This window comes from Leptodactylus fuscus, chromosome 5, assembly GCF_031893055.1.
Source record: "Leptodactylus fuscus isolate aLepFus1 chromosome 5, aLepFus1.hap2, whole genome shotgun sequence".
NCBI lineage: Eukaryota > Metazoa > Chordata > Amphibia > Anura > Leptodactylidae > Leptodactylus > Leptodactylus fuscus.
Window position 1 is genome coordinate 175,133,932 of NC_134269.1, and position 12,212 is coordinate 175,146,143.

The 12,212-nt window shown below is 41.2% G+C and overlaps 1 protein-coding gene across 2 annotated transcripts in view; it reads left to right on the plus strand.

Moving 5' to 3' along the window:
• LOC142203741 (rho GTPase-activating protein 7-like) overlaps positions 1-4,790 on the plus strand; it is a 155,836-nt gene extending 151,046 nt beyond the window's left edge. For both annotated transcript variants that reach the window (XM_075274741.1, XM_075274742.1), the window contains exons 13-14: positions 566-739; positions 2,023-4,790. In XM_075274741.1, coding sequence (XP_075130842.1) covers positions 566-739; positions 2,023-2,122 — 274 coding nt within the window. In that variant the 3' untranslated portion in view covers positions 2,123-4,790. The remainder of the gene's footprint in view (positions 1-565; positions 740-2,022) is intronic.
• Positions 4,791-12,212: the final 7,422 nt, after the last annotated feature.

Here is a 12,212-nt window from a genome sequence, read left to right on the forward strand (position 1 = left end):
CTGGTGTACAGACTTTTATTGCTGTCTTTAAAGATCTACTTTTATATTTTGGGTTGATCTATTGGAGAATGTGCCACATGGGACATCTAGAATTCTGAAAACTTTGTTCACAGAGCTTCAGATTCCAATAGCTACCGTTCTCTTTTCCTGGTTAGCGCCTTCATTTATTAAATATACCTGATATACACATGAGCTTCTTGAGATGAATGTACATATGTCCTGATTCGGGAGAGAGGAAGAAGCCTGCAGCATATTCAACCGTGATGAAATTTAGAATGACATAAGTTAATTAAAGCCAATTGAAACTTTATATGGACTTCAAAAGAAGTTACAACTTGCCATGCAAAGAATAAGCCCTCACTTAGCTATGTCAACAGAAAAATAAGTTATGAATTTTAGAAGGTGGAAAAGGAACATGAAAAGTCACTGAAAATTAACGTACAGACTACCTGGAATCCTAAAAGGGTTATAGAGAAATAAAAGTATAACTTAAATAAAATACTGGAACAGTGTGTATGTGGTGTAGACTACAATATAACATATATTCTTTATCCTTATTTTTCAGGACCTGGAGAACTGATCCACAAAGTGGAACCTGCATTTTGGCAGCTACGTCAATTGACTCTGAAGATGTTCCAGTCACTGGGATCTTGGGGCATGTGATTTTGTGTGAATATCTCATAGAAAACCTTGGAAATCAGAAGAGTAAAGTTACTCATGCCTGTAGGAAAGACACTAGGTGAGGGGTCCTTGTCAAGCTGTTTTTTTTTTTCAACACTGGGTATTGCTTGAAGTTCTTGAATTTTTGGGTTGGAGTCCCTCTTTGTCCACAACTATCGACAAACCAGATTGACAAGTTCTGTCTCTCAAAGGGGGCTGATGGATGCGTGGATGGATTATATTGAAATATTTCACCATTTTACATATACCATACACATACATTAAAATGTCTTAATGCCTGGAGAGGCATTATTCCAACATGCATAGCAAGTAGTTATGTCTATATACTAGTGCAGTGTCCCCCACAAGTGTTACTGCCAAGGCCTTTTGCCCATCATTTGTATTTTGCTACACAAGCAGTAGTGGTTTGGTTTTTCTAGAACATGGGTGGAGCTCAGTGTTGGTTGGGAACCCCCAGGGTTCATTTCAGGCAGAGAGTAGCCAGTATTAGAAAGAGTCAAGTATAGCCTACATGGCAGAATGTTCTCTACATACAGCTAGTTAGTGGAATATGGGGCCGATAGGAAATTCCATGACACCAGACCCTAGGATTGCAGAACGAAGACTAAAATTTGAGTATCTACAGCAGTGATGTTTCAGCATTTCCCTAGAAATAGTGGTTGGAATGGAGGACTAGGTCCTAGGGAACACCTCAGATCATCAAAGTGGTAAGGGCTAGAGAACTGAGGAATGGAGAGAAGGGCATAGCTACTCCTCTCTGTGTGATACATGTGAAACCTACCACAGTAAGTGAATCGTGCCTCCATATGCCTTGTAACAAGATGGTAGTTAAAATAGATGATGCTCGCAGCTCAGTTTACTTTATGAAAATCAAGTCTACTGTGCCTTCATTTGCACCCAACAGCAGACACTCCTTAAAATACCCTCACATAGGAGACAAAAGTAGCAGGGAGTGCCCCAGAGGACCTTACATTACATCAGGTGACCCCCTTCCCCATTACTCTTGGCCTAGGGCCTTAAGATACTATGGTGCCAAAAGCCACCATGATCAGCGAGGCTACCACCTTGCGCCTGCTTCTAACTACACTTTGGATCGCTGTATTGTCTAGTGGCTAGACAATACATAATAAATTCCCAGCCTGTATGGGTAATAAGTTACTACATGAGAGGACCACTCCAAATATGCATCTAAAATGCAAATGAGACCTTACTCAGTCTTCTCTTTATTGTAGCAATTTTTTTAGGTTTTGCTTCTCTATACTTATTTTGCATTAGTGTTTTCATGTGCATTGGTTACTGCTATGGTAGTGTCTTAAACATATTTTTGCTTTTGTTTTGCAGGGGGCGTACTAGTGAGTGGTACAATAGGGTGTTTGGGCACATGTGCGCTACTGAAATACAAAGAATAAAAGACTCCTTCAACAAGAGGGCGATAAAGTGAGCAGCCATCGAGCATTGGGTGGTGTTGGACCATGCACTTTCTGGAGGAGGAGATGCAGAAGGACAATTTCTTAGCAAACGACACCTATGAATAAGACGACTTGCCCTACTTTTTTTTTTTTTTTTTTTTATATATAAAGTTCCTTATTTCTACTCTGTTTTTAACATGTAGTAAATGGTACTTGAATCAGTTGTATTCATCTATTTATATAATTTTATGCATAGATCTAGTTAATGTTCAATGTAAATAACACAGTACATATAACATTATTTATATTTTATTTCTAAAATGGAGTGAATGCTCCCCCATCTTAAGTGTATAGGATGAGTGAGAGAGCAAACACTATATTGCACAGATTTGTATATAGGTTTTTTTTTTTTTGGTTTTTTTTTACCTTCTGGGAATCTGACAAACTGTGGCTGCTTGGTAGTATTAAATTGCATTGTGACACAGGGCGGACCCCTGACCTTTTAAAGAATGTCCTGTAGGTCTGTCCTAAAGGAGTAAAGTTTGTGCATCTCATTTATTAGTTTTCATATCGACATTTATGACATGAAGGGATCCCGCTGTATCCCCCCCTTCCTTGAGGTTATAATAAGAGGTTGACGAACATTTCAAAACTGATAGCTTAGGTTGCATGCACATAGAGTTTCCGTGCGCGGATTCCGACGCAGAAAAAGGAAGCCATTAAAGTCAATGGGAGGCTTTTTTTCCCCCATGCAAATTCCGGGTCAGAATCCACGCACAAAAATTCTGTGCATGCAGCCTTATCCTTCAGATACACTATCCATGTTGAATCAGTGGGGATCAGAATGGCTGCAGATCAGCTGTTAACCTGGACTGGTTTCTGGGGTGCTGTGCTGCTCATTGACTGCATTACTGATAGTAGTGGGTGTAGGTACTGCATTGTAGTTGGTCACATCTAGGGGACACCACTGTAGTACCCACAAGTGCCATGATCAATAATATTGTGAGTCAGCAGCGCCCTGCAAGTAAATAAATGCCAGGAGCTTTGCACCAATGGAACAACTGATCTGCAGGGGTTGTGCCAGCCAGACCCGCACCAATCTAAATGGATCGATTATCCCTTTAATGGGCTCTGTATAATGCAAACCTCTTCCTCTGCCACATCTACAGTAGATAAAAGAACATAACTGCTGATTGTGAAGGGTCCCTTCAAGGGTCCTTTCTATCAGCACACTGTGAAAGGATCCCTGAAGAAAGAGGCTATCCAGAATGGAGATCCCCTTTTAATATACTGTATACCATAAATATAGAACATTGGAGGTTGAAGTTACAATCTACGTTTTTATTTCCATGTGGGTGTCCTCATGCACAGAAGGTAATAACTTTAGCCATAGACCTCACTGAGGCCTCATTCACAGCTTGGTATTTGTCAGAAGTGCTAAACATGGGGTTTGTGGCCTCTTAAAGTATTTTTCTACACCAAATGGAGCCATAGAATACGTCAAACAGCTAGCTAGCATATCTTGTATATTACATTATCTCAGTTTTACTATTTTAATACTGCCAGTGCACTACAGATGTAGAGGTTTCCAAATAACAGATTTGCTTAATGTGCTTTATTTTTATTTTTTTCTAAAGAATCAAAAAGCCCTATGGTAAATTATTGTAATAGCTGCTTGTATGATTTGTATGACAGATATACCATTACTTACAGTATACAAAGGCCAGTTGACTCTGGGCTTTAACTTTGAATGTATCGCTTCTGTTTATGATTTTGGTGCCCCTGAACGTTGCAGACAGGAACTTCTTAAAGGCGTTGTCCGGGATTAGAACATTTTTTATTTTATTTTTTTCTCCTCCTGTAATCCTAAAAATCTTCACTCAGAACGTGGCACCTGTTGTCACTGCCAGTATGTTTTCCGCTACCCTAAATAATTGTTTGATCCTATACTTGGTTGAGCTTTATTAAAATTGTCCACTGCTTGTATATATACTTCAATCTCTCTTGTCTACCTGAAATAAAAATTTTAGTTTGTGGATGAAAGGAATGCTCATTTACATGAGTATGTATGGTGGTCTAAATGCTAGAGACCTTTCCCATTGGCAAGACCTCTGCTAACCTGCGGGGCTTTAGTAGTAGCAGAACTTTTACGACCAGTTTGAATAGTGAATTGTATGTTGGGCTTGAGAGTATTGGTAGACCCGGATGTTCTGTGCCTTTGGTACAGAAGGGCAATACTTTGCCTCTAACAAATTAACTTGGCCTTTTATTTATTTTTTTTAAATGAAAGTCCTCTGAATGTGGACCTCACTTCTAACACTCCTGCGAGTATCATCTTTGTGACCTATGATGTGCTGGACACTACCGTTTCCCGTATTTAAGTTTTCATAGCTCAGATGCTGAAATGATCCATTTCAGGGTTGCACAGTATTTTTGTATCTTCTGAAGGGAAAAGGTAAATTCCATGATTAAATTTAATCTTTTATGTAATTCTTTTATAGTTGCAGAAATTAATCAATATCTTTATATATTTTTATAATCTAAAGTTGTATATTTTGCACAGGAAAGTTAAAATTGAAATGGTGAGTTTTTCCTCCACAATTTGCTATGTATAATTCCAGTTACAAATGTGGTTGGCAATACACACAGTATGTAACTGTTCACTGTTTTGTAACAGACAATGTACAGCCAATAAATGGTACAGCACTTGGAAAAATTAACCTGTGTGTCATTCTTCTCTTGGTTATCTGGTGTTGCAATTGCTTGGGTTAGTCGTGTACCAAAATACTGCACTAAAAAGCAAGGTAAAATTACAGTACAGTGGTCAAGCTATTGTCACTGGCATTCAGATGTGTGGATGGATTATATCGAGATATTCGACCATTTTACATATACCACACACATATATTAAAATGTCTTAATGCCTGGAGATGAGTCCTCTAGAGTGGCGTATGAGCCTGGCATACCCATACTAATCTGGTAATGGGTTGTTATATGGTATGTAAATTGGTGTTCTCATTTCCCTTTGTCATGGATAGAAAAAGAAGCTAATGATTAGGGATGAGTGAAGTGATTCTGCAGAAATGGAATTCGATCCGAATTTTAGGAAATATGCGATTTGCCTAGAATCCGGATTTCTTCATGCTTCTTAATGCAGCGACAGACTTCAGCAGGAGCTACAGTTTTAGAAAATGGATGCAATTTCAGGGAAAGAGGAGTGCTAGTAAAGAGAAAGTATAGGGAGGAAATTAAAGAAGAATTTGGGGTGGTTGCAGCATTCTTAACAGAAACTTAATACACATTGCATCGCTCACTGCCGCTATACTGCGGCTCATTACTCATACCTCTGTTCAAGGTGGAAGACAACAAGCCATTTACAGCAAAAACAGTGAATTATTTTCTATTCCAGCATATAATAAATTTTATTTATATAGCGCCAACATATTCCGCAGCACTGTACAATTTGTAGGGTTCAAATACAGACAAAGATGCATAACAGAGTCATTTAACACACTGGGACTGAGGGCCCTGCTCGCAAGAGCTTACAATCTATGAGGTAGAGGGGATGACACAAGAGGTAGCAGGGGCGACATTGCTTATTCAGAGGTCAGACAATGTTGTAATAGAGGTTACTGTCATTACACAAACATAGAACTTTATGAGCCGTCACTAGTGGTGTCCTTTAACATGTGGATGGAGCTTGGACATATGATGCCATTTCAGGCTAACTTTATATCATGTGGGGTAATGTGGGAGCGGGGACAGAGGAGGGTTACATTTTGGGGAATCTAATTATAGTATGGAAGGGTTTACATTAGAAATTTGTGATAGGCCTGTCTGAAAAGATGTCTTTAGTTTGCGTTTGAAACTGTAGAAATTGGGAGTTAATCTGATTGTCCGGGGTAGAGCATTCCAGAGCAGTGGTGCAAATCGGGAGAAGTCTTGTATACGAGCGTGGGAGGTTCTGATAATAGAGGATGTAAGTGTTAGGTCATTGATTGAACGGAGAGTACAGGTTGGGCGGTAGACAGAGATGAGGGAGGAAATGTAGAGAGGTGCAGCATTATGGAGAGCCGTGCAGCAATATGGAGAGCCTTGTGGATGAGGGTGATAACTTTATATTTTATTGTATAATGAATAGGCAGCCAATGTAGCGACTGGCACAGACCCGAGGCATCGCTGTAGCGTCTAGACCAGGGGTAGGGAACATACGGCTCGCCAGCTGTTGCAAAACTACAACTCCCAGCATGCATACTGGCTCTGCTGTTCTGGGAACTCCCATGGAAGTGAATGGAGCATGCTGGGAGTTGTAGTTTCACAGCAGCTGGAGAGCCAAAGGTTCCCTACCCCTGGTCTAGACTCATAGATAAGCCCGGCCGCTGCATTCAGAATAGATTGTAGAGGGGAGAGTTTAGTAAGGGGAAGACCGATTAGTAAGGAGTTACAGTAGTCAAGGCGAGAATGAATCAGAGAGACAATAAGTGTCTTTAATATATCTCTGGACAGAGCCCTGAGGAACCCCAACTACAAGGGAAAGGGGAAGAAACAGAGCCCGCAAATGATACACTGAAAGTGCGGTCTGAGAGATGAGAAGAGAACCAGGAGAGCGCAGTGTCATTGAGGCTGACTGAGCGGAGCATAGTGAGGAGAAGTTGATGGTCAACAGTGTCAAAAGCTGCAGTTCCAGAAGAATAAGAGAGAAGTCACCATTACACATTGCTTATCTATCACACCTCTTTAAAGGCATTCAATAGGGGGGAAAGAAATTAGGGGCTCATTAGCCATTGTGTTCTGAGTATACTGCTGCTCATTACTCATACCTGTGTGTTCAAGGTGGAACACAACAAGCCTTTTACAGCCAAAAACTGAATTATTGTCCACTATTACCTGAACAAAGCTCATCACTAAAGATGAGTGAGTACTATTCGAAATGACCGTTTCGAATAGCACGCATCCAAAGGAATGAATGGAAGCGGCAGGCTCTCAGACTTTGCCGGCCACTTTAACCCCCTGCGTGCCGGCTGCGTCCATTCATTCCTATGGGTGCATGCTATTTGAAACGGGAGTTTCGAATAGTACTCGTTCATCTCTACTCATCACGCCTTTTTAAAGGTGTTTTAATAGTGGGGAAAGAAATTAGGGGTTCATTAGCTATTTTGTGCAGAGTATACAATTACAGGCCATTTCTCAATACAGTTGTAGCAAAAATCAAGAATTTTTAGCCACCAATTTCCACAGTTACCAGTTATTCTCACTCTTATTTTAAACGTGTTTTTTTTAAACTCATTTTATTGAAGAAGATACGTCAGACATAATAATAAAGTGCCAAACAATAGTAAAAAGCAAACTATGTGTAAATACATAAAGAAGAGCATACCTGAATCCAAATTGGGTCTATAGTGTGACCCACTTATCACCAACCCTCCGGCAGAACCCAAAAGTCGGAGCAATACAAGATACTTAAATAATGAAATGGGATAACCTAAAGGTACTCAACAGGTCAAGTTAGAGAAAGACGTAAATACTCCAGACTACTCCCTATTCCCTGGGCATAAAGGAATGCATAGCCGATAGCAAGTATACTGGGTTGCAGGGCAATTACACCATGACAACCATACTTTGTGAACTTTCTGAGCACCCTCTCCCCTTGTATAGAATCTGATTAAAATGCAGAAAAGAGTTAGAGTTTCCTTCACATTGACACTGATGGAGGTGGTGGTGCCATCCAGCGTTGTGCAATGGCTTTGCTGGCATAAAGCAAGGACTCCCGCGGGAAGATTCTGACATGGTGCTGCCAGCCCTACTCATCCAGTATGCCAAATAGGCACACCTCTAGGGTAAACTGTATAGGAATAGACAATATATTTTAAAGGTGTTTATTAGTGGGGAAAGAAATTAGGGGCTCATTAGCCATTGTGTTCCGAGTATACAATAACAAGCCATTTATAAATACAGTTGTGGCAAAAATCAAGAATTCTTAGCCACTAGAGATGAGCAAATAGTGTTCTATCGAACACATGTTCTATCGGATATCACGCTGTTCGCCATGTTCGAATAGAATCTAACACTGCGTGGTAAACTGACTAAAAACTCGATTCCCCTCCCACCTTTCCTGGCGCTTTTTTTGCACCAATAACAGCGCAGGGGAGGTGGGACAGGAACTACGACAACAGGGACATTGAAAAAAATACTAAAAACCCATTGGCTGCCGAAAACATGTGACCTCTGATTCAGAAGAACAGCGGCGGCCATCTTCGAGTCAGTCAGAGCTTGCACTTCGTCAGGGACGGAGGTCTCCGTCAATTTAGATAGGGATGAGATTCTGCTAGGCAGGGATAGGATAGGAGAGGAGAAGAAAACCAACAGCTCTTTTAAGAGCTACATTGAAGGGAGAATCCAAAAAAATGATTGTCACAGTGTCTACCCACTAACTCTAACGTGGGATTCACAGGCTGTATCAGCGCTACCCAGCTTTCCGCAGTGGGGATAATACTAAGTGGGATACACTGAAAGTGTATTCCCACATACTCTATATACCCTTAATCCACGTTCTAACAGTGTACCACCCGGAACTAACTGGCATAAACTGAAATGCTCAGCCCATATACCCTCAATCCACGTTCTAACAGTGTGCCCCACCCCCTGTAGCTAACTGGTAAGCACTGAAATGCTCAGTCCATAGAATATGGATTAAGGGTATATAGGGTATGACAGTGCGCCCCCACACACCCCGCACCTAACTTGTATACACTGGAATATTCACCTGGGTTGTCAGTGTTAAATCCCCAGATTATTTGGGGATACATACACCATAAATCTCAGGCTGTTGCTATATTCACCCAGGTTGTCAGTGTTAATTCCCCAAATAATTTGGGGATACATGCACCATAAATCTCAGGCTATTGCTATATTCACCCAGGTTGTCAGTGCTAATTCCCCAAATAATTTGGGGATACATACACCCTACATCTCAGGCTCTTGCCATATTCACCCAGGTTGTCAGTGCTAATTCCCCAAATAATTTGGGGATACATACACCCTACATCTCAGGCTCCTGCCATATTCACCCAGGTTGTCATTGTCAATTCCCTAAAGAAATTGGGGCCTTCATACCACCCTCATTTGTTGCTATTGGCATATAGTGCCAGGTTCTGACTGTTAATTCCCCAAGTAATTTGGGGATACATACACCCTACATCTCAGGCTCTTGCCATATTCACCTGGGTTGTCAGTGTTAAATTCCCAAAACATTTGGGGATACATACATGTAAAATTTCTGAGTATTGGCATATTCACCCGGGTTGTCAGTGTTAAATCCCCAAATTATTTGGGGATACATACATGTAAAATTTCTGGGTATTGGCATATTCACCTTGGTTGTCAGTGTGAAATCCCCAAATTATTTGGGGATACATACATGTAAAATTTCTGGGTATTGGCATATTCACCCAGGTTGTCAGTGTTAATTCCCCAAATAATTTGGGGATACATACACCCTACATCTCAGGCTCTTGCCATATTCACCCAGATTCTGAGTGTTAATTCCCCAAATATATTGGGGCCTTTATACCACCCTCAATTGTTGCTATTGACATATAGTGCCAGTTTCTGAGTGTTAATTCCTAAAATATATTGGGGCCTTCATACCACCCTCAATTGTTGCTATTGACATATAGTGCCAGGTGCTGACTGTTAATTCCCCAAATAATTTGGGGATACATACACCCTACATCTCAGGCTCCTGCCATATTCACCCAGGTTGTCAGTGTTAATTCCCCAAATAATTTGGGGATACATACACCCTACATCTCAGGCTCTTGCCATATTCACCCAGATTCTGAGTGTTAATTCCCCAAATATATTGGGGCCTTTATACCACCCTCAATTGTTGCTATTGACATATAGTGCCAGTTTCTGAGTGTTAATTCCTAAAATATATTGGGGCCTTCATACCACCCTCAATTGTTGCTATTGACATATAGTGCCAGGTGCTGACTGTTAATTCCCCAAATAATTTGGGGATACATACACCCTACATCTCAGGCTCCTGCCATATTCACCCAGGTTGTCAGTGTTAATTCCCCAAATAATTTGGGGATACATACACCCTACATCTCAGGCTCTTGCCATATTCACCCAGGTTGTCAGTGCTAATTCCCCAAATAATTTGGGGATACATACACCCTACATCTCAGGCTCCTGCCATATTCACCCAGGTTGTCATTGTCAATTCCCTAAAGAAATTGGGGCCTCCATACCACCCTCATTTGTTGCTATTGGCATATAGTGCCAGGTTCTGAGTGTTAATTCCTAAAATATATTGGGGCCTTCATACCACCCTCAATTGTTGCTATTGACATATAGTGCCAGGTGCTGACTGTTAATTCCCCAAATAATTTGGGGATACATACACCCTACATCTCAGGCTCCTGCCATATTCACCCAGGTTGTCAGTGTTAATTCCCCAAATAATTTGGGGATACATACACCCTACATCTCAGGCTCTTGCCATATTCACCCAGGTTGTCAGTGCTAATTCCCCAAATAATTTGGGGATACATACACCCTACATCTCAGGCTCCTGCCATATTCACCCAGTTTGTCAGTGTTAATTCCCCAAATAATTTGGGGATACATACACCCTACATCTCAGGCTCTTGCCATATTCACCCAGGTTGTCAGTGCTAATTCCCCAAATAATTTGGGGATACATACACCCTACATCTCAGGCTCCTGCCATATTCACCCAGTTTGTCAGTGTTAATTCCCCAAATAATTTGGGGATACATGAACCCTACATCTCAGGCTCCTGCCATATTCACCCAGGTTGTCATTGTCAATTCCCTAAAGAAATTGGGGCCTTCATACCACCCTCATTTGTTGCTATTGGCATATAGTGCCAGGTTCTGACTGTTAATTCCCCAAATAATTTGGAGATACATACACCCTACATCTCAGGCTCTTGCCATATTCACCCAGGATGTCAGTGTTAATTCCCCAAATAATTTTGGGATACATACACCATAAATCTCAGGCTATTGCTATATTCACCCAGGTTGTCAGTGCTAATTCCCCAAATAATTTGGTTGATACATACACCCTACATCTCAGGCTCCTGCCATATTCACCCAGGTTGTCATTGTCAATTCACTAAAGAAATTGGGGCCTTCATACCACCCTCATTTGTTGCTATTGGCATATAGTGCCAGGTTCTGACTGTTAATTCCCCAAATAATTCCCCAAATTAACACTGACACCAAGGTTGTCAGTGTTAATTCCCCAAATAATTTGGGGATACATACACCCTACATCTCAGGCTCTTGCCATATTCACCCAGGTTGTCAGTGTTAATTCCCCAAATAATTTGGGGATACATACACCCTACATCTCAGGCTCTTGCCATATTCACCCAGGTTGTCAGTGTTAATTCCCCAAATAATTTGGGGATACATACACCCTACATCTCAGGCTCTTGCCATATTCACCCAGGTTCTTAGTGTTCATTCCCAAAATAAATTGGGGCCTTCATACCACCCTCATTCGTTGCTATTGGCATATAGCGCCAGGTTCTGAGTGTAAATTCCCCTAAGAAATTGGGGCCTTCATACCACCCTCATTTGTTGCTACTGGCATATAGTGCCAGGTTCTGAGTGTTAATTCCCCAAATAATTTGGGGATACATGCACCCTACATCTCAGGCTCTTGCCATATTCACCTGGATTGTCAGTGTTAAATCCCCAAATTATTTGGGGATACATACATGTAAAATTTCTGGGTATTGGCATATTCACCTGTGTTGTCAGTGTTAAATCCCCAAATTAACGTGTACCAGACCTTGCACAGTGTTCCCCTGGTGGTTGTGCAGCGGATGGAAGTTGTGAGCCTCATGGAGGAAATATCCTCTCTGACGCCCAAGAGGGTTTACGGAAACATTCCCATCATATTCTGCACCAGTTGCTTGTGCCAATTATTTTTGCAATTTTTTTTCCCTCTCCCCTAATATAACAAAGGAACAGACATTAGACCTATACCGGGGGTCGAGGCTTGCAAAAACCCAGTATTATTTGCTTTCCATGATGTGAAGTATGTGTTTGTCTCTTGAGAAGCAACCAGACATCAAGT